The sequence below is a fragment of the Myripristis murdjan genome, chromosome 15 (assembly GCF_902150065.1).
Source record: "Myripristis murdjan chromosome 15, fMyrMur1.1, whole genome shotgun sequence".
NCBI classification, from domain to species: domain Eukaryota; kingdom Metazoa; phylum Chordata; class Actinopteri; order Holocentriformes; family Holocentridae; genus Myripristis; species Myripristis murdjan.
This window is the reverse complement of record NC_043994.1, coordinates 31,738,408-31,761,610: the sequence shown is the minus strand read 5'-3', so window position 1 is coordinate 31,761,610 and position 23,203 is coordinate 31,738,408. Positions and strand designations below refer to the sequence as shown.

Below are 23,203 nucleotides of genomic sequence, written 5' to 3'. Positions count from 1 at the left end.
ATGACATCAGGCTTACATCATCACATGTGACAGGAATGCAGATCTACATGCTCATGGATTGGCTGAATATCCAAAGTCCAGATCACAGGTTCAGTTACTGTTTTAACAGTTTTGGTATTAAAGTGAGCGTGTTGCTCAGCTCACCTGGCTGCTGATCCACTGACCCCTCAGCCTCTCATTGGTCAGTCACTGGGCCAAAAAAACTCCCTCATTTGAAATTAAATTTTTACCAGTTTCCACTGTTGTTGAGGTTTAGCTAACATGTTACCTGTCAGCTATCAGTGGGAGAGTCAGACTGTAACCAGAAAGTTGCTGGTTCAAATCCCAGTCACTGCATGACCAGCAAAGGAGTAAGCCTCTCCTTTCCATTTACAAGTACTGACCAGGTGTCCTTAAACGCACCGCAGGCAGTTGACAGCTTCTGGCATGATGAGTTGTAAATGAGTTAAAATCTGATTCCAGCGTCACTGAAATCACTACGATGCTGAGATTGTCTTCCTTTCCTCCGTTCATATCTTTTAAGTAATACTTTGGATTTTTGGCTGATTTGGAAGACATCACTTCAGGCTCTGGTCACTTCCCATCAGACTTTGACTTTATTTTTCACATTTTCTGCAGTATTTGATTAATCATTGATGGATTATGATCATTAGTTGTGGCTCTAAAGCAAAATGCGGTTGTGCTGTGTTTACACTTTATAATGCAGATTTTAGGTGTGAGTCTGCAGTGAAGAGTCCAGGGAAGCAGCAGGCCATGTAGTCAGTGATGGGCGGGGGAAGCTCTTATATGTTGAGGGGTTTTTGTTTTTGTTTGTCTGTTTTTTGGTGACCTTGGTGCTGACACGTCCGGGCAGTGAGTGCAGCAGCGCTGTGCACACTGGTAAATGAATATGGTGCAGGACAGCAGGGACAGTGTAACACACACTCTGTGGAGTGTGTGAATGTGTAGGTCACTCAGCTCTCTGTCTGTCTGTGTTCCCGTCTCCTGATCATCATGTGTCTGTCGTCGTTGCATCATATGAGGCTGCAGCGCTCCCATCGCTTCCTCTTGCAACACTGAGGCTTTTGTGCCCCCGTATCTCTGGCCACTGCATTTTTACATGCGAGCCTCGACTCGACCCGTCGTTTCTCTGGAGCTCTGCCATCGCTCACCGCTCTGCCTGCTGCGACTGCAGGGCGCCTCTGCTTCATCACGCCGCTGCCATCGAGGCAGCTGTGTCGCTGCCAGAGGTTTCTGAGTGTCACTACGAGGCTGAGTCACGCTATGACTAAGCACTATTGCTGTGTGTGTGTGAGTGTGTGAGCCAGCTACTGCAGCAGTGAAATATCTCTGCTTTATGTTGTAAGTCAGACTCAGCAGAAAGTAATGAGGAAGATCATTTTCTGACCCTTCACACACTGCGCTGACACACACACACACACACACACACATACGCACACATACGCACAGAGCAGCACCGGCTCATGTTGAGGTTTTAACTAGGAATCTCTGCTGTGTTGAGCAGCGTTCAACTGGATCAGAAAACTGGGGAAATCATTGATCAACAGCATTAATCATTAATCAGCACCTAATAAAAGCTGTTCTTGGGATGTGTAGGGTTTTCCATGGTCATGACAGTCCTGGAAGAGTCATGGAATTTGAAAATGACGTTTTCCAGGACCTGGGAATGTTTTGGAAAATGATGAAACATCCCTAAAGTTTTCAGGAAGTTAAAGGAATTTTTTTTAACTAATAATTGCGATCTTGACAATCTTGAGCTGAAACTTGAGAAGGGTCAGGGGGGAGCAATTAAAATATTTAAATTTTCCTTCTAAAGCAGCTTTCATATTGTTCTAGAGAACCAGAGGCAGGACGAGGGGGTTGCTCTGTATTTGTTTTGTGATTCCACCTGCTTGATTTAACGATGCTCTGCTCATCACAGCACACGAATAGATCAGATGAGGTGTGTATGGAAACCCTGCATTTCTGTATGTCGGTAGTGAGTGGTAACTTTAAAAACTGAACAACTTCAGTTCCCACAAATGCTGTGAGATGTCAGTTTGTGTCATCACTTCCTGTGCGGACGTTTACTGACAGCAGACTTTTAATTTGCTGGTGTCTGGCAGAGATGTTCTCCTGTTAGTGATAATGTGCTGATCAGATGCCTGACGTCCTACAGCTCCAACATTTACTGAACTCATAACTTGTTTTCTCTGTCCAGATTATTTTCTAGTTGATGCAGGGATCCAAAACATTGCTTCTGTACCCTCTTGGCTCCTGCTGCCTCTCATGGGATTATTTTTCCACTTTCATGGGGTTTTGAATCCTTTGCGTCTCGTCTGTCCTGCCGGCTGCTGTTCGGCTCGATAAGTTTCATGGTGGTGAAAACAAGACTGAGCACAAAAGTTCACATGATTTTTGCTTCGTGGTTCACATGGTGGACTTTGGGAAATGCATACAATTTGATTTGAATTGGTTATGTGAATTATATTGATTCTGGTCTGGCAGATTTTTGGTGACACACAAGTTTTGCATTCAACACAAACTTTCTTAGAGTGCTACTTTAATTGGCTGCATAAAGGACTGGGTAATACAAACAGTGCTCTTCAGTTTGTCTCCATGTAATTTTACACCCAGCACTAAATTGTAAGTCTTGTAAGTCTAAAAAACTGGTCACATGCACACTGGCTGCCTGATCAGACAATTTAATTCCTATATAAAAGTGAAATGGCAGCAGATTTGTGGTGACTGTTCAATGTCTTTGCAGTGAAAAACCTCCTGGAGTCAGGCTGCATGTGTTGCTTCATGGCTTCCAACTCCTTAAATGGATTTTTACTCTCTGAGCTGTTACTTCAGCTCCAGCTGGTGGGTTTTTGAATGCCTAACTTTATCTTTTCTGCTTGGCATTTCTGCAGCTAGTTATCCTTTTACAGCCCAGTTATGCAACTCAGCCTCCCTCTGCCTCTCCCTGCCATAATCCCTGTTATGATCGTCGTTTCTTCAGAGCAGATGGTGTTTCAGACATTTACGTGCCTCTGCTCTGCCCCGGCTGAGGGCTGAACATCAGGCAGGGTGAAGCAGGTTCGCTGTCCCACCTCCTCTAACGGCTCAGCATAAACCCACAGACTCGATTTTAAATACCATTAAAACTGCACCGAGAGTAAAGAGTTAATCCATATAGTACAGCATACTAATTAGTATCAAATTAGTTTAAGTTATATATTAGGATGGGGTTTATGAAAATTAAATTTACTGATTTAATAATCAAAGACTGCAAAAAGTCAAGCAAACCTGGCATGAAATGGTACAGAAGTGAGACGAACACAACACTCCCTATTCAGATTTCTCACCACTGGCAGAAACATTCAAATGAATTAAAGACGGAGATGTTTTCCTTTTGTCAGCTTTCTTTCATCAATCTAAAATTTGTCAAGGATGTTAATATTAGCTAGTATATCTACAGCTGTGAAGTCAGGGACAGCTGTTTTTTGTTTTTTTTTTAACCAGAGAGAAATCAAAATCAGTTCCTTTATTGTTAGAAATATGGAGATATTTTTGCATAGCACAAAATGAAAATAATGTTTTTTAAGAAGCAGCAGCTCAAAAAAAAAAAAAAAAACCAAAACACTTAAGTAATTTGAAATTCTTGTTTGCAGGATATTATCTGAATTATACTTTTTTCCTTTATTGGCGGTGTTTGTGTTTGTACTGTGATCTCGAATTTCGCCAGATCGAGATAATGCGCCTGGCTTCATCCGCCCACATGCTGGGTAATCTGTCATATTATTTCCTTCCAAATTAGCGGTGGGTCTAATTGTCGGTGTAGGTGAGAGGCGCCTAGCTGCGCATGTCTGTCTCTCTCTCTCTCTCTCTCTCTCTCTCTCTCTCTCTCTCTCTCTCTCTCGCACACCGTTAGCCGGGCGGAGCTGCCGTGCTGCACGCTTAGTGGAGGTTCAAGATGGACGCCAAACGGGGTTAGTCTTGTCAAAATCTTTTGTTTACGGACCTTCCCTTCGTTTGCATGGCGCATTTGCCTCACGCTATCTCGATTTTTTCCGACGGGCTTCCATTTGCATGAGCAGCGGGACTGTGGCAGGGAGCCCGCCGGGCACGGAGCGGGGGGAGCGGGCCGCCGGCGGAGGTCAAGCCGGACGGGTTGATGGGTCTCCCGCAGCGGTGAGAGCGGGGCTGCCGGCGGTCGCTGTCAGCCAGCATCCCGGGGAAGCTAACAGGCAGCGGGCTGTTTGTAATGTCGCTGGGGGTGGGAGGACCGGGCTGGCGATTAAAACATAGCGTGTAATGAAACGGGATCAGTGGCAGGGGTTTATGATGCGGCTCTATTTTTAGCCAGGCTCCGGCGATGCTAGCTCACGCCTGCTACCATATGTAGCCAGGCGGCCACATTTGGACCGAGGACCCTCCTCCTCCTCCATCTCCATCCCCACCTCCTCTCCTCTCCTCCTCCCTTCGTGCTCCCTGCCCTGTCCCTGTCTTTGCACCCAGACAATGGCTGTCTGTGAAGCGGCTGTTGCTAGGTGGCTAGCGGTGCTAGTTAGCATGCTGCGCGGTCAGATTAGGAACACACGGACGCGGCTAGCACGTTAGCACTGTCAGCTAACGGTTAGCAGCTAGCCCGGGCTAACAGAGCCGCTGTCAACGCCCTCATTCACAGCCAGGAGTCCTGAATAAGCAGCGAAGCTTCCCGAATATCACGTCGGCTCGCTGTTTTCATGTTCCCAGGCTAAAGCTGTTAGTGTAAGGCACTCGGCGTCATGTTTACAGGGTTTTACACGGTTTAAACCAGCGCTCCGTCCTGCCTCGGTGTGTTTATTATCACACAGACGCTACCGGGTCAGAATCAATATCAGAATACTTTATTGATCCCCAGGGGGAAATTACTTTTTGTTACAATAACAACTCCCACTCAAAGTGTAAAGTAAAAAGAGCAAATAGTCAAGAAAAATAGAGAAAGGAATATAAATATATATAGAATAAAAAGAAAGAAAAAATATATGTACAAGTGCATATGGACAGGAGTTATTGCACATAAGTATGGCATTGAATATGGATTATTGCACAGAGGGAATTTGCACAACAGTTAGTTCAGTCAGTTTAATGCCCTGATTACATACAACAAACCTTTATTCTTCATCATTAGCGAAAAGTGGCTGCTGTCAGCAAATGCTGGCATGGGTGGTTATTTTCAGTTTCATGATCACACACCCATCCTTCTGCATTACAGTATATTAGTCATATTTAGTATAACTGTTATCATCACAAGTGTATGATTATTGTTATAATAGGTATTTTAGCAAAGGCTTCAGACATTAGAGCTGAGGACATTAAGAAAGGGGATCCCTCAGTTTTCAAAATGTCAGTTGGACCCTGAAAAATTAAGGAAATTCATTTTGGAATGAATTAAGGAATTAATTTTGTGCATGGATGAAGACATTTTTGAGTAGAATGCTATAAAAAGCTTAAACATTTAACCTTAGTACACCTGCTCTGATGAAGGCTGAGTGTTGGTGACCAAAACACTTTTAAATTTATTGTAATAAAGATCTGAAGAGCCTTGAGGTGTTGTTCAATTTCTCTATTGATTTAGCATTCTGTTAAGGTTTTATTATAGGCCATTTCAGTTGGTCCTGAATAGCCACATTGAGGGATATCAAGACAGCCTTGACTGCCCCTTAATTAAGCCAAAGATTAAGGTAGCCCTGAAATATACCTTCAATTTGTCAGGTCATTAGTCTGCAATTAAAACGAAAGGGTTCAAACTTGAAATGAAGGATGAATTTAGGTGTGTGATGTGATTTCAGGTGAAAACTAAGGACATGTGAAGGGTTTTGTTGTGAGTGCAGAGCAATTCAGTTGATTTCCTGTAATGTGATTATTTTATCCGCTGGTGACTAAACAGCCTCAGGTCTGTCGCAGCAGAACCAGTCGGCAGGATTTGTTAACTTGGCAGGAAACAACCTGTTGCTGGAAACATAATTTGGGATTTTCAGCCTCATAAGCTCATTTGTTGCCTGTTAAGCCATGTTGAGGAATATTCTGGTCGGCTGCCAGCCGTGTTGCAGGCGCTCAGACGGAGCTGTGCAGCAGAGACCATCAAACTGCTGGGGGACATTTACATTTTAATGCCGCTTTGCTTATCAACAAATACACTCACTGTGTGGAACAATGCGAGCCTTGACCTCTCAAGACTCAACATCAGAACTTTATTGCCCTTCAGCGCAGGCAATGACAGAAATTAGTCTCTGGCAGGTTGTGTGGCTCAGATAAAGACACTCATACAAGCTCACCCTCAAATAAATGGACACTATCACACAGGAGACACTGGGCTCCTGTGTGTGCACGTCATATAGTAAATACATCGGGAACAAATAGTGTTTGACTCTTTAAGTGTCACATTTGAATCTTTTTCACCGCCAGCACTTATCTGCATATGTACGTTCACCCTGCAGAACTGGGTTCTCTGTTGAAATTTAGTCATCCTCCACCATGAAATCACTGGTGTGTGTTGCAGTCCACCTGTTTTTTTTTTTTCTTTTTTGAAGAGGGTTTTTTATTGGAAGTAAATGCTGCACGCTGGATCAGATGGCACGCTAAATTGAAAAGAAACCCTATATGGGGAAGTCTGAAGTTACGTTCTTTGATGTGGGCGTGTATGGTGACCCGTGAGGCGGCGACTTTAAACCTTCAGATTCCAGCGAGCGGTTTGACGTGAGCGGAGAGAACGGAGTGTGTTGGGACGAGCGGCGGCAGTGGAACAGGTCTGCAGGAAACACAGGTCTCGTCCACATCTAATATTGTCCCCCTGACCTGCCTGGAATCCCCTGGTGAAATATAAGCAGTGTCAGTGCAGCAGCGAGCGCCTGAGCTCAGCTGTCTCCCAGGAGACTCCCACCCCCCCTCCTGCAGCCCCCCAGAGGCAAGCAGCACCAGGCTCCAAAATTAACTTTCTGGCTTACCTGCCAAGGTGGCTGTGAGATGAAAGAGTTTTTACCAGCCAAAAATAATAAAAAGCTTTTTACTATTGCAATGTGCTGTTAGTACTGTTTAGCATGTCATCTTGTCTCATATGCAGTTCTCAATCAGTTCTGTAGTAGTGTGCAGTAATACTAGTAGTAACACTCACACGAAGCAGAAATATTAATGGAAGTGCCTCAGCAGTGTGGCGTTGGCTGTGGCAGCAGTGGTCTAAGGTTCTAGCCTTAGTTTGGGCAGTTTTCTAATTTATTCCAAGTAAATCAATACATGTGAACATTTACTTTCCTGAATCAACTGCTATTCTGCAGATTTTTCAGTATTTCTGTAGCCTAGAGGATTTTAGGGCTTGCTGCCTGATATTTGTAATCAATTCTCTCTGAAGTGCCTTCAGTGTGTAGAAGTGCTCCTGTTATACCAGTGACCTGCTGTCCTGCTGTCCTTCACAAAATCACAATGGCTTTCTTAAACTTTTCACAATCACTTGGTTGGCGAACGTGACACTCAAACTGCCAGCAGTTACAAATATCATTTTGCAACAGTTTGATGTGAGAGCAAAGGTCATCTTGTGCAACTATCAGGTATTTGAGAAACACACTTCGTGGCAGCCAAAAGTCGACAAAATGGCGGGTGTGTGTGTGTGGGGGGGGGTTTAGAGGAGACCCAGCATATCAGCACAGGAATCCTGAATCAGAAAATCCGTTATTAAACCACATATTGGAAAAAAAAATATATAACCATATATTGCTTCACCAAGTTCACCAGGTTTAAAGTTACCATGCTGTGTGTGTGTGTGTGTGTGTGTGTGTGTGTGTGTGTGTATCTGTAAATACAGCTCCAGATGAATCCATCATGGAGGAACTCTGGAAAGCTGTTTTACTGAAAAATATTTAAATGTGTGAGGAGCAGCTGAAGCAGCTTGGTGTGTGTGTGAACAGTGTGTGTGTGTGTGTGTGTGTGTGTGAACAGTGTGATCAGGTAGATTAGCAGCTGTGACTCAGTAAACGGTCTGGTGTTCAGGCCGAGGCTCAGCTCACCTGAACACAGTGTTAGCAAGCTAAGTAGCCAGCAGGCTAATCGTGCTGCGGTTAAACGTCCTGTTTGCTGACACTTAGAGGCATGTTTGTATTTCTGTTAAACTCTTCTGTACCGGTTTACTTTTGAGCAGTGAAGTATACCCGTCTCTGCACCGCGCCCATTTAGCTCTCTGAGAGATGCTGTGTCGTTTTAAACATCTCAGCTAAATTAAAGTGTCGACTTCTTGTTTACAGACATCAACACCGGCCAGTGTTGTATTTTTTATAAGTTTCATTTTTAGTATTTGTTCCCACAGTTTAAACAATATTTCTCTGACAGAACATAAAATAATGTCAGCTCAATACCAGCTGACTTGTTGATGTACCACTGGTGGAGATTGTTCTCACATCCCATAATAATCCCTGTCCCTTTTGATTTGTCTGTTAAACTCAACTTACAGCTTCCAAAATAACTGGAATAACAAATTAGCACCGCTGAGACGTTTAATGTCACTCAAACTGCCCTGAAGTGGACGGTGAACGCCTGTCCCTCCAGTCTCTAACTAATAAATCTCATCAGTCCTGTGGTGATTGTTTTAGTCGTAACCATGGTAACCCTGCCGCTCAGTCTGGATGATTAAAGGTTAATGAAGGGTGTGTGTGTGTGTGTGTGTGTCGTGCAGTGGTGGAGCTCCTGTACTGGCGTGATTTGAAGACGACCGGCGTGGTGTTCGGAGCCACCCTGCTGCTGCTGCTCTCCCTGACCATCTGCAGCATCGTCAGCGTCTCGTCCTACGTGGGCCTGGCGCTGCTCTCCGTCACCATCTCCTTCAGGATATACAAGGGCATCCTGCAGGCCATCCAGAAGTCCGATGAGGGCCACCCCTTCAAGTGAGTGCAGGGGGACGGTGTGGGCCCGACCCATGCTGCTCTTGTTTTTTGGGTTTTAGTTTGTCTCGTGTTGGTTTTGGGAAGAGGGGCTTCAATTCTCCACATAGTCAATCCAGTTATGCATCTACCAGTTCAAAAAGGATTTATTAATATTTTTACATTCCCTATTGCAATATACTCCCAGTGCATTTTTAAGAGAATGTGTCTTGTTTTATTATCATATCACAATGCCATAACTCTATTTATATTTAAAAAAAAAAAAAAAACAGGACTGTCAGTCAACGTTGGAGGTCTGTGACTAATTTGACTTTCAGGAGGCAGCCCTAAAAATCCTTTATTCACCCCTTAAATGAATATATTGTGCATATGGTCATAGATTATCATTGAATTTAGAATGAATATAGCCAGGTAACAAGGAAGAAAAAAACATTTGCTTGCATTGCAGTGATGAATGTTCCTCTATCAGAGCATTAATTCTGATCAACTTAATAAGCAAAGTCTGTCAGGCCAGATATCTGTCTGATATCAATATGGTATCTGTTTTTAATCGGTCTGATATCAGTATGATAGAAGTCTTTCATCAGTGTGATATCAGTATGATAGAAGTCTTTCATCAGTGTGATATCAGTCTGTCAGTCTTGAATCAGTTTTTAATCAGTCTGTCATGGGGCTGGCAGGTGAGGGGGCTGGCAGGTGAGGGGGCTGGCAGGTGAGGCCTGACGTCTCGGTGACCTGGTCGCTTCTTAACTTCCTGTTTGCCGCAGTGAAGTCGCCTGCCAGGCAGCAGCGATCAATACGCTTTGTCCCTCTGGCCTCAGGAGAAAAGAGACGGCATGTTGCTGTCAGCTCAGTGTGTGTGTGTGTGTGTGGGGGGCTTCCTGCAGCTCGGCTGTTCAAACCCTCCCGCCACGTCTCACCTGCCAGCCAGCACAATAAACCTCACGCATTACAGGCCAATTAGCTGGGCTTTAGATTAGCCACAGAAAGTGAGCTCAGAAAGTCAAATTACAAGCTGATTGTACACATCTGAAGGGTTTTAGCTCCGGGGTGCTGACCCCGCTGGAGGGGATTTAGAGCTTCAGCTCATAATTTGGATTGAGGGGAAATTCCAAATCCAGTTTTCAACACACAGGTGATTCTGCTGCTGAAAACAGTCACAAAAGACCTTACAGTGACTCGTAACTAAAATATAAATCCATAATATGCTTGTGTAAGAGCTGGCATTCGCCTCCTCAAGCTGTGGCTCTTATTTTGAAACAGCGCTGATACACCATCTGACACTTTAGCATCAGTGAATCATCACCACATCACACCTGAGACACTGGTGTAATAACTGCAAACAAACAGGACCACATGTATTTATATGGTGTGTGTGTGTGTGTGTGTGTGTGTGTGTATCTGTATGTCTGTGACACATGGTCCTCGGGGCCACGGTGGGACAGCGAGGCCGGGGCTCCTAACGGGTGTAAATTTAATTTTTGTCTTGGCTTTGGGCCGAGCCGACGTCTGGTCCGAGGCTCCGTGTTCTTGGTCTGGTCCTGACCCCGGTCCTCTTGTCCTGTCTCTCCCCTTGCAGGCAGTACCTGGACCAGGAGGTGGCGCTGTCTGAGGATATGGTCCACAAGTACAGTGACATGATCCTGACCAAACTCAACAAGAGCATCGGTGAGCTGAGGCGCCTGTTCCTGGTCGAGGACCTGGTCGACTCCATCAAGGTGAGGAAGAGGAGGAGTTTGACTCTCACATTTAAATACCACCAAACAGTCCTGAGACATTTTCTTTCTCAAAGCTGCAGCTAATTAGCAAGTTTGGTTTATTTATCTGCCCATATAGATGAACACGGTGCTGTGCTCTGTGTTTTTAGTGATAGTGAGACTAAGGAAGACATGTCACTTTGGGCTCCGATCACTTCAATTCAATGAAAATAATCCTCAGTCCTGTTGTATTGATGTGTCTGTGAAGCTGCAGTCTCCTCAGTCTGTGGTAATAATTCTCCAGATCCACAGTTCAGTTCATATCTTGTTTTTTTTTGTTTGGTTTGGTTTTGTTGTGGAGGGTAGAAGAGGAAAAAACAGAACTCTGGGCTCTGATCACTTCTCATCAGATCTTGAGGGGGAGGGGTGAAGAACAAAAAAACAAAAAAAAAAAACATTATGATGACAGATTATCTTGATAAATTGCTTTTGGATAAATTAACTAAGTAAACAACAGTAAATAAATCCATAAGGTGTGTGAGGAGCAGTCAGAACAGCGGCGTCGGGTCGGTGTGTTGAGCTGACCGCTGGCCTCAGGTCGCACGGTGGCTCGGCTCGGCCTGGCTCGGCCCGGCTCGGCTCGGCTCGGCCCGGCCCGGCCCGGCTCGGCTCGGCTCGGCCCAGCTCGGGCAGCGTGTTGTTGTTGTTGTGGATGTGTTTGTGTTGCGTCTCTGTGTTCAGCCTCTCTCCTGCTCTGAGCTCTGAAGGTCGATGTGTTTCCACGAGCAGCAGCAGCTCGACGTGAATATAGAGCAGAGCTGCAGCTGTCCAGGCCTGTCATCACCTCGCCGGCCCTGAACGCCTCACCCTGGGACCCCACAGACCGCACCCACAGCCCCCCCCTCCCCCTCCACAGCCACCCCACCCCTCCCCCTCGTGCCCGTGCACGGCTCTGCAGGTCGTGAGTGGTGGAGCAGAAACTCCCTTAGAGGGAAATGTTGATTTCTTTTTTAATCTGTTCGGAGGAATTCCACTTGTTGGGAGTGTTTGTAACTGAAGCTGAGTCTGCCACAGTGCATGATGGGTAAACCCTCAAGCCTCGTTGTGCATGCTGATTATTTATGGCTACTTTCCTCTGAACCTACCTCCCCTTCACTGATGATGGATCATTATAAATGTGTGGCAGAAATGCAGAAGTGACTTCATTTAGAACGAGTTTGGTTTACATTTCAGCAGCTTCACAAACTGTTAATTGATATTTAAAGGATATTTAGGACTCAGTTTCCCACTTTAACCTGTTCCCACATTCAGAAACCTGAATGAAACAACACACACCACCAGGTAATTGAAAATCTTGAGCTGTGCATCACCAGTGAAGGTGTTGACATGCTCTGCACTGAGTGTCTCCTTACTGGGTGGCTGTCGTCCTGCTGGGTCCCGTCTCTGATGTCGCTGCTGCTGATGTTGGGATTGGTCGTCCCAGATGGATTGATTTGGCTCGTGCGGTCGGTTTTAGATCTCTGCGTGCGTTTATTCGGAGGTTGATTATAAAAAGCCGGCTCCATCACGTCTGGACGTCACGCACATGTGGGCAGAAGTGAATGAAGAGATGAAACCTGAATGATCCTGTGGGGAAACTGGAGGAGCCGCATGAGAACCAGCTACCAGACTCCAGTTCATCCAAACCAGTTCAATAATCAGTTCCACTGCCCATTTAACCTCCTCATGTTCTTTAATTAATCAATGAGTCATCAGTTTATCAAGTGATTCAAAAGAAAACCAAAGTCTGAAGGGAAGTGGTCAGAGTCCACAGTGACGTCTTCCTCAGTCTGACCAGCAGCCAAAAAAACCCAAAGTATAGTTTTTTTATAAAGATATGAACGGAGGAAAGGAGGACAGTCTGAGCTTCTCAGTGAAGCTGGAATCAGACAGTGGTTGGTGTTTTTACTGAATAAATAACTAAAACAATTAACCAATTCTCAAAAACAGTCTTAATTTGTGACGAATCGTTTAAATCTTCATTAAATCTGAAGTTTCTGATCTGTGAAACATAAAAATCAGCTCCGGCTGCTGTTTGCAGGTTTGAAACAGAAGATGAAGTTAATTCTCTGGTTTTTCAGAGGTTTGTTTTTTCTGTCCAAGGCCCTCATATGTTTACATGACGTCAGGCTCCTGCTGCAGTCAGGGCTGCAGCCATTTGCTCAAGGGCACTGTGGCAGTGACTGTGGCGCTCACAGATGAGCGAGCAGCCATTTTGTGTTCAGAGCTCGTCAGTCAGCTGCTCCTGCACTTCTACATCTGTTTTTCCTCATGTTCTCATCTTTTTGCACATATCTTTGTTATAACTTGTAATGCTGGGCCGTATAATATGACCCCGATGTGGTGATATGAGATATTGGTGATGTGGTGATATCCACTGTCTTTTCCTGTTTTTGAAATCTGCACTGCAGTAAAATGACGCAGTTTTGTGTCTTTCTCACCCGACTGCTCTAGTTGCTCTATTATTTGCCTTTAGCCATTTAGTTATTAAAAGAACCAAATGCCTATTTATAAGAAACCTCATTTATCAAAAATCTCATGTAAATATTTTGTCAGTACCTACAATATTCTCATAATATTGATATTGAGGTATATGATCAAAAATATTTTTATCCATCTGGCCTTGGCATAATTTTCACCTTCACACTCCATTAGACATCATCTCTTGATGTGTCACAGCCCACTTGAAGCGTAGTTTGTACTTTATATTTGGTTTATTTGAGATGTGCTGGTTCACATCAGTCGTGATCAAGTTGATCTGATTCCTGACTTTGTGTCTCTCTCTCGTCTCAGTTTGCGGTGTTGATGTGGATCCTGACCTACGTCGGTGCCTTGTTCAACGGACTCACTCTTCTTATCCTGGGTAAGACGCCACATAGCCACATAGTCGGAAAAAAACAAAACAAATCAGGCAGCTCCCAGCCTCCAGGGGGCAGAAAACCTGAAGAACCACAGAAAATCATTTAAAATAAAAACATGATAAATCTGTACAGTATCAGTGTTTTTCACTGAACAGAACTCAAACCCCTAACAGAGCACTGACGTGTATTTGTTCTTGTTTATGAGTCAGAGAAGAGGGTTTTATATTAGATGTGTGTGCAGCAGTAATGTACTGCAACATAAACTTAGGTGACAGTTTTCAGTTTGACTCTTCACATTATTTTTCCCTTTTTATTAAATAACATCATCCGGTCCCTGTCGTCAGCCTGTGGAGGCACTAAAGAGCTTCAGAGGTTTCAGAGGCTTTTATACCGAGACTGGAGGAAACAATATTTAGAATATCCACATATAATATGTAATATCCAGATATTTGGAGTTCTTTGACAAGAGGTCAAAGATGGTGAAGCAGCTCCTCAGCTGATCAGTGATCAGTGAGGCAGCAGGAAACAGATCCTCATCCAGCCTGAAGCAGCGGCTGCATGTTTTTAACAGTCCAGATATGATCAGAATCACAATATGGCCAATCCAAATCACAAGAGCTGAGATTATTTGATAAAATAATCAATCAGTAATCAATAATCAATAAAATGTGACAAAACACTGTTATAAATAAAGTTTTATGGTGCTGCAGAAATGCTCTTGGGATGTAAATTATATTTTTCAGATGTAATATGTATATTGGTGCAGACTCCACACTGTTAACAGCTTTTGAATTGAAATAACTATTGAAATCATCATTCCTACCAATCATCAATCATCACTCTGTAAAAATGATTGAACACATCATTCAGCCCAACTTTCCACCACAATGTCCAAACCAGTCCGCAAAAACCAGTTCCACCCACAAACTGGAAGAAAAATGCATAATGGAGCAAAACCACGTGTGTTTGTTTAGTGTCAGTGACTGTCTCGCTGCTGTGTGTGTGTGTGTGTGTGTGTGTGTGAGTGTGTGAGTGTGTGAGTGTGTGAGTGTGTGAGTGTGTGAGTGTGTGTGTGTGTGTGTGTGTGTGTGTGTGTGTGTGTGTGTGTGTGTGTTCATGTTCATGGCCTCGTCCGTCAGAGGGTCACAGGTTCACTCTCTGCTCTCTCCTCAGGTCTGGTCGGAGCGTTCAGCTGCCCGATCATTTACGAGAAACACCAGGTAAGCCCGCCGTCATTACCCACAATGCAGCATTTCACCTGGGGTTGTTTGGAGGGTCCACACCTGCTGCTCTGGAGGAAACACTGAGGCTGTGCAGCTTTGAATTTCATCAACATTATGATGTGAAAGTGAAAAAAATGGGATGTTTGACGTCTGTCAGAAGCAGAACCAGCAGCTGGACAAACAAACGTCTGTTTGACTGATAAAACCTGAAATTCATGGAAGTCAGAAAACCTGACCTGATCCTCAGGAGAGAAACTCTCTTTACCCTTTTTCCTCTGCAGATTTTTTGTTCTTGTCCTCTGCTGAGTTTTGCTGATGACAGTGTGTCCCGACCCGGCTTAGGACAGATTTCTTCCGTCCTATAAATACAGGCGCTCTGGCCGCCGCGTGGCTGCAGGTGCTAACAGCTCCGGCGAGCTTCTCTCCGCTCCCCTCGGATATAAACGGCTCTGTTCTCGTGTCGTCGTCTCATCAACATCATCTGATCTGACTCCTTATAAACTACAGCTCCACAATGCTAAATATAGAGAGGAAAGTGACAATGAAACAAAAAATAAGTCTTTATTTGTTAATGTTTCACTCCAAAATATCAACATATTAAATAATAAATGCCAAAATCTATGGCAAATGTTTGTGTTGTATTTTCATATCAAAATGTCATCCCTCTTACCGCCTGGAAAGCAGAGCGTCTGTAACGATGACATCACACCGTACCAGCCGGACAACAGCCAGCAAACCGGCAGATTGTTTTTAACAGTCCCATCAAATCAAACTGGGTTTCCCTGCAGAGCTGATCTCCCATTGGCTTACACTTTTGATTGGTCAGCCACTCGCTCGCTCCAGGACCTGTTTGTGTGTGTGCTGCTGATCCAGTGACGCTGATTTCACTGCTAGTTGCTAGTTGTTTTGTTTATGGGTTGATGGAGCTGATTTGTATTTTAAAATTATTTGTCAGTTGTGACTGGCAACAGAAAACACTAAGGAATATGAGGAGGAGTGTTTTAATGCAGACGCGCGTTGCAGGTTTTCTAGGATCGTCACTCTGGTGCATCAGAGGGTTAAATCATGAAAATATGAAATGCTTTAAGAGATCTACAAACAGTGATGCAGATCATGCATGACGCTCCAGCCTCAGCAGACTGTGACGTTATTCTGGGCCGCATGGCAGCACAGAGACGCTCCCCCTGTCTGTCTGCCTGTCTGTCTGTCTGTCTGTCTGTCTGTCTGTCTGTCTGTCTGTCTGTCTGTCTGTCTGTCTGTCTGTCTGTGCTCCTGCAGGCGGAGGAGAAAACTGCTGAGTCACTGTTTGTTTGTGTTGCAGGTCCAGATCGACCACTACCTGGCTCTGGTCAACAACCAGATCAAAGACGTCATCGGAAAGTAAGTCACACACACACACACACACACACACACACACACACACACACACACACCTGCACTGCGGTGGAGAGTAGCCGCTGGATTATTCTGGATTATATCCTGTGGAGGGTGAAAACATATATTCTAATATATGGAGACATTTGACCTTTTTTCAGTCTGTCCAATAAGATCAAGCTGCTCTTCATTTTTACTGCAGCAGATTTCTGACAGACTGACTGACTGTCAGTGATACTCTGTGATGCAGTACTGATACTCTGTGATGCAGTATTGATACTCTGTGATGCAGTATGAGACTCTGTGATGCAGTATTGATACTCTGTGATGCAGTATTGATACTCCGTGATGCAGTATTGATACTTGACGTCCGTGTATCGATACAGTATTGTCACACAAAATATCACGATACTTTGGATTTTTTTCCCCACTCCTGGTGAAGACGAGATTTGGTGTCATAAGCAATAACCCACAGGCAGCAGTGCATTATGGGAGCTGACGTACTTGTTGCTGTTGTCAGGGGAAACCTTGTAACTCCAGTTCTGGTCATTTCCAAGTTTCCATCTGAACTCATGAAACTGCTGAGAGCTGATTGGTCGATGAATCTCTCTGGTCTGACAGTTTGTGGGCGGGGCCAAAGGCCCAGCTGTGCAGCTGCAGGTGAATCACGTTCCTTGACGCTCCACTGTTTCTCCGAGCTCCCCGGCGCCTTAGTGAACTGACCGCCCAGCTGCAGATCAGCTGTTCAGCTTATTCCTGTTGCCTTTCAAAATAAAAGTACCGGGAGCGTTGAGTGGCTGGGAGTGTGTCGGGAAGCCACGGCGCTCAGCCTGTTTGGAGGTCTGACTGCACCTTTACATGTAAAAAAACATTTCCATGTGTGCAACTTTCACTGTGAAAGTGTTCAGTTTGGTGTGAAGGTGGGGTCACGGGGTCACATGGCTGCAGTGAACCTGTCACGTTTTGAATCATCAGGAGGGAAACTGAAACGTGATTGGCTGAAATGTTGAGACATGAGCAGTTTGTGATCATGGAGCTCGCAGTGTGAAGGCAGCGCCCACCTGGGTGACTTCCTGAAAACACTCAGCTGACAGCAGGCGTGTGTGTGTGTGTGTGTGTGTGTGTGTGTGTGTGTGTGTGTGTGTGTGTGTCGGGTCTCCCTGTGGCTCCTCTAATCCTCGCTCTCCTTCTGTCCTGCAGGATCCAGGCCAAAGTTCCCGGCCTGAAGCGCAAAGCGGAGTGAAGAGGACGACGAGACGTTTGGATTCAGGAAGATTCAGGAAGACGGACGGACGGACGGGAGTGTGACGGGTGGAGGGATGAGGGGGGGTGGGGGGTTGTAAGGAGTTGTGGAAGTAGGAGCGGGGGGGTCTGGCGTGGACGCAGCCCCTCTGACATTTATTATTATTTGTCAAAATGAAAACACTTTTTTCCAGTTGGGAATTCCTTTTTTTTTTTTTTCCTTTTTTAAAGTGTAATGCTCTGTGGAAAAGTGAAACCAGCCCGGAGCTCAGCCGCTTCAGCTGAGGGGATTAAATTGGTGTAACGTCCCTTTAACAGGCTTTGAAGTGTTTTGTTGAAAGGTTTCTGTGAGACGATGAAACTCGCACAAACACGTTTTAATCTTGATTTTTACCCACAGCTGCCGCCCGCAGTGCATTGTGGGAGGTGAGTGCTGGTTGGGCTGGGCTCTCGGGTTGGTTTGTTTTCCCTCACCACACAGTTCAGCCGAGCGGAGAGATTTTTTTTTTCTTTTCTTTTTGTGTCTCTTATTTTTTCGTGAAGGGGAAGTGAAGAGCGGTACCTTAGTGGGGAAAACAGCACCTCTAGTTTTTGTTCCTTTTTTTTTTTTTTGGTATGGTTCTTATTATTCAGTTAGTGGAATTTGTGATTTTTCCTGTTTTACTGATCCACCGTGTCGTGACGCCCCGGGCTTCAGCCTCTTTTCCTCACTACCTGCTGAGTGTGACGCCGCCACGCCGCCAGGACGCACTCTGACGAGATCCGCGGCGCGGCGAGGCGTTGTGTGTGTGTGGGGGGGGGGTGGGAGGGGTAGGGGGGGCGCTACTACCATAAGCACTTCATCGCTTCTGAGTAACTCTAGCTAGAAACATCTAGAAACCTTTGCGAGAAGAAAAATAAAGTACATTTATTACATAAGTCGTCATTTCATGTCGTTACAGCTGCCTAGTATGAAAAACTCTGGAACGAACACGTTTACATACATCAACATAAAGTAACATTTAAAAATGTAAAAAAAATGAAATGGGGGTTTAAGAAAAAAAATAAGTAAAAAAAAAAAAATAACCATACTGTCTGTGGAGCCGATATCTTAAAGCTGCAAAACGATGTAACTTGGGAAATCTTCAAGCATTTTGTTTGTTATGCAAGTAATTGTGAATGAAACTTCATACTTCAATTGTGACGATAAGCTCCTGCCGGAGCCGTGTTTGTGGAATGCATTGTGAGATGTAAACAATTATCAATAAAGCTTCTAGACGAAGACTCCGCCTCCTCTGTCAGCAGCCAATTAGCTTCAGTCCTGCAAAATGTTAATCAGACCTGCAACTTATGATTTTATTTGTTGATCATTATTCCATCCAGTGTCAATAAAGTGTGAAAAATAAATCCAAAGTCTGATGGGAAGTGATCAGAGCCCAAAGTGACGTCTTCATGTCCTCTTCAGTCTGAGCAGCAGCTGGAAAAACAGACTTTTATTTTTCTAATAAAGTGGAAAGGAAAAGTTTTAGTGTTTCAGTGGAGCTGAGAAATCAGTTATTAACATTAAGATCTTCATCATCAGCAAACGTGATTTCCAGTCAGTTTATTTTATTGTTTGAGCGCCATGTTTATGTCCCCAGACTGGAATCGTTCTGGGAAATTATAAAATATTATCAAACTTTTTGGAAAAGTTTTGAAACATTTAAATGTCCATAACTTTTGTTCAGTTGGAAGTAGAATTTAAAGGTTTTTAAGAAAAGTTTTAAGCAAAGTGATTAAAATGGGAAGGTATAAATGCAGCCACACGGCCATGAAATGCAAAATGATGACAAACTGGAGGTTTACTGAACAGTTTGATCACTGATGTGGTGAAAAAATGTTTGATCTGTTATGAACAGAAACAAACTGATTTTATTTTTACCACAGTATGAAGTTTAAATGCCTTTTCAGAAACTGCAAACTTTATTTAATTATCTTTACATACAATAAATGGTTCCAGTCCTAAACACGACATAATATCTACTTAGCAAAGGGCAAAATGTTCATTACTTTTAATAATTCAGTATTTCAACGACTACTGTTTTGTGAGTAAACGTTTTCAGATGAGTTATAATTTTAATAATCCCTCATTAAACACATAACCACTAACAGTTTTTAGAATAACAAGGATCTCTCTGTCTGCTGTGGGAAATGATGGTTTGTAATAATTATAACTAATAATGCTGATATTATTGTTCATATTCAATGACAAAGGAAGCAGAGAGGCAGTTTTCTTGCTCTAATCCCGTTTAATCTGTTTGTACACTTGGCTAACATCAACACACACACACACAGTAACACACTCACAGTAAAGTTGGTATAAAAAAATCGACGTGTTTGTCATTCATACGTCATAAAGTCTCACCGCAGTCACAAAGATGCTTTCAGTTGAAAAATAAAGTCATGCATTTGAGCATAATTTATATTCATGTACAGTATGATACAAAGAATTGGAAAACGATAGCTAGACAATCTTGTACAAAAAAGTGTAATGCCAAAAGAAAATATATATATACATTAAAAAAAAAAGATAAAAAGAAACAGGACAAATAATCCACAGCAGAGTTGATGTCCAACAGTGAAAAAAACAAAACAAAAACATTTTACTGCAGCTGAAATTATTTCCATTTTTTTTCTATTTAATATCTGGGATGTCCAAACATTTTTTTTCTTTTTCTTGATTCCAGTTAATTCTTTTTCAGTGACATGAAACCTGCAGCCCTCACACCTCAGATGATCAGACCAGAGTGAAAAATGTTTTTAAAAGTATCATGGAGAAATTCAGACTCTCAGCGTAACGCCCCCTGGTGGCGGCGTGAGGATCATCTCTTCTCAAATGCTGTCAGCGGCTGACAGGAAGCGAATAAAACGACCTCGCTCCGTTAAACCTGACCGATTCATGATCAAACCCTCGACCCAGACTCTGCACAGCTATGACGGCGCAGTGTAATTTTAATGTTCATTTGATTTCCTTCAGGACTCCTCAGAGGTCAAATCCAGCAAACCCTGTAACCTTTGACCTCCTGAGAGCTCAACAGTTTCTGCTGCACTTCATCCTACTGCTGCAAGATTAAGATTAAATTTAATTTATTGAAAGAACACCGAGTTATATTTCGCTAATCTGTCACTTTCTCTCATGTGGGTCAAGAAATTATTTACACAAACTGTGAATGGTTTGTTTTGTCCTCATGTACGATGCCAGGTGGGTGGAGTTTACCACTGAGGACAACACAGTGATGTGGACCCTGCACTTCAGTTTTAATTAAGTTGTTTTTTTTGTTTGTTTTTTTTGTTTTGTTTTTGTAGTGTTTTCAAGTTTTTATTTCACCGACTTGGTGGCTGGAATTAGAAAATCAGGAGTGAAACTTCCCTCGTTAAATAAAAGAGTTGAAAAACTAACAGACGAAAGCTTTTATCTTTTTAGATCAAAACACTTTTTCTTAGAATCTAATCCCTAAAATTTAGGTTGTGTAAGATTTTTGACAGATGTGTTTGAGAACATACAGTTCGTTATCATGAGGGAACTTTTAATAATGAACTTTTTAAGAGGGAACTTTATCCTGTTTTGGATGAAGAAAAGAAATTTGTTTTTGTCTTTGAACCGAATCAAATCATCAAACGTTGAAGTCGTGTTTTTTAATGCAGGAAACACCAGCAGTCACTCTGCTGATGAGTGTGTGGTGAGGATATTGTAGTTCTGCATATTTCATTCATTTTCATTTTTATTTTGTTTTCAATCATTTGATTTTTAAAGCAGGTCTGCTAGTTTAGTTATTTTTTGAAAATGCTTTGAAAATGCTGCAGTTTTAGTTTAGTTTTTATTTGTTTCAGTGTTTTAGTCTTTTAATATGGAGCATTTGTCTTCACTGAGGACAGATTAACAACCAGATAAACTGACAAAGATGAAGTTTTCTCTATAATCGTAGTTTATGTGTTTATAGTTCAGTTTTTAAACACAATACACTTTCAGTTAGTAATCTGTTTTTGTAAAGCCTCGTTTTTATTTTTATTTCAATTAACAAAACATTTTCACTCCTGTTTCTGTTATTTTAATAAAAACTGAGAGCTTGTCATTGAAAGAGGAAGGAAAGCCGTGGCCGGGTGTGTGTGCAGCACACGCCTCACCACCAGAGGGCGGGCTGCTCTCAGATCTTTGTTTTCAGTTTCCTCTCTCATCACGTCTGATTTCTAGATTCGTCGATGACGCTCTCCTGGACGTGACTGTTGGTCTGACAGCAGCCGCGTCGTCCTGACCAGGTAAAAACCAGACAAATCTGCTTTTCTGAGTTCTGCTCTGAGGGTTAGCTAACCCTGACCCTAACCCTGATCCTGACTCTAACCCTGAACACTGACCCGAACCCTGACCCTAACCCGAACCCTGACCTTGACCCGAACCCTGACCCTGACCCTAACCCTGACCCATGAATAGCCTGCTGGATAGCTAGCGAGCTAACAGTGTGTTCAGGTGAGCTGAGCTGAGACTCAGCTGAAGACGAGACGTTTACTGAGTCCTGATCACACTGTTCACACACACACACACACACACACACACACACACACCTCTGACCTCTGGCCTTCCTGCTCTGTGCAGTTTGAGGGTCTGGAGCCGCGTGTTGAAGCACGAGACAACACAAACTCAGCTGGTTGAGTTCAGACGTTCCTCTGTTCCTGTTTCCTCTCGGCTTCATGAGCTCAGGTCTGAGTGTCTGATGAATATTATTATTATTATTATTCTCTTCATGTTCACACACACTCAGCGTTTCACTGACACCGGCCACAACACAAAAATTTAATACACACATATTCATTAACGGTCTGTTCCACTTACACACAAACCGTGAGTCTCCAGGTGAACATTACAGGCCAGAACATTTAGATATTAGTCTGTAAATATTGTCCATAAAGTCATCATCGCTCACAACGTCGTCTGCATCCGGTTACCGTGACGCTCTGGAGCATTTTTAATGATTTCTTAAAAACATGAAGAGCAGCGAAGCGACATGCTGTTTTCTGCCGTCTGGACGAGGGAAACGTCCACATTCTCGGTAGCACCAGACAAAATACAAAATAATGTCCGTCATGAAGCTTAAAAAAGAAAAAGAAAAGAAAAAACACAGGTAGAAAGATCCAGAAAGGCACTTAAGGGTGATGATATTCAACGCATAAAGGCTCTTTCAAATGAACAGTGACTGAAATAAAATGTCAAGTGTTTCTTTTTCATGATAAATCAGATTTTGATTAAATGCAGTGCAAAATATGGAGTGACAGCAGATCGTCCTGAAGATGATCTCTGCTCGTCCATGTGATGTTCAGGTTGTGTCTGAGTTTTCTGCCATTAACTCTTTGAAACCTGATCACCTCCGTTTGATTTCTCTCAGAAACACGATGATGAGAAAATTAGCAACAGAGAAAAATACCAGAAGCCTGTCAAAATATGTTTTAAAAATACAAGAAAATTAGTAAAAAATTATATTTCCAGTGTTCTGAGCTGTCTTGTGTTTAAGTGCAGCCTGAGGTGAACCGGAAGCCTTTCACAAGCATTTGACCTTTTCACGTGAAAATTAACAAAAATGAAAAAAAAAAAAAAAAAAAAAAAAAAAAAAAGGAATTATTACAAGAAAATTACCATGAAATTACCAAAACAAAGAAAAGAAAATCTGCATGAAATTACCACAAAATTACCCGAAAAAATAAATGATAATAAGAGGAATAATAATAATAATAAATAAAAACAGACAGAGTGAGTTCTGAGTTTCAAAGAGTTAAAGGAACAAACTCTCACGTTTTTCCGGCTGAAGCTCCGGACCAGTCGGATCCAGTCGGATCCAGTCGGATCCACCTGGTTTATTCCAGTAGGATTTAAACCAGAGTGGAAC

The 23,203-nt window shown here is 43.2% G+C and overlaps 1 protein-coding gene across 6 annotated transcripts in view; it reads left to right on the top strand.

Annotated features, from left to right (window-relative positions):
• rtn4b (reticulon 4b) overlaps nucleotides 1-18,572 on the top strand; it is a 44,780-nt gene extending 26,208 nt beyond the window's left edge. For 5 of the 6 annotated variants that reach the window (XM_030071235.1, XM_030071236.1, XM_030071237.1 and 2 more), the window contains 6 exons: nucleotides 8,669-8,876; nucleotides 10,453-10,591; nucleotides 13,403-13,472; nucleotides 14,644-14,690; nucleotides 16,015-16,073; nucleotides 17,268-18,572. In XM_030071235.1, the coding sequence (XP_029927095.1) occupies nucleotides 8,669-8,876; nucleotides 10,453-10,591; nucleotides 13,403-13,472; nucleotides 14,644-14,690; nucleotides 16,015-16,073; nucleotides 17,268-17,310 (566 nt within the window). In that variant the 3' untranslated portion in view covers nucleotides 17,311-18,572. Of the gene's footprint in view, nucleotides 1-3,803; nucleotides 3,954-8,668; nucleotides 8,877-10,452; nucleotides 10,592-13,402; nucleotides 13,473-14,643; nucleotides 14,691-16,014; nucleotides 16,074-17,267 lie in introns of those variants that run through there. The other variant, XM_030071240.1, reaches the window with a different exon arrangement.
• The last annotated feature ends 4,631 nt before the right edge of the window (nucleotides 18,573-23,203 follow it).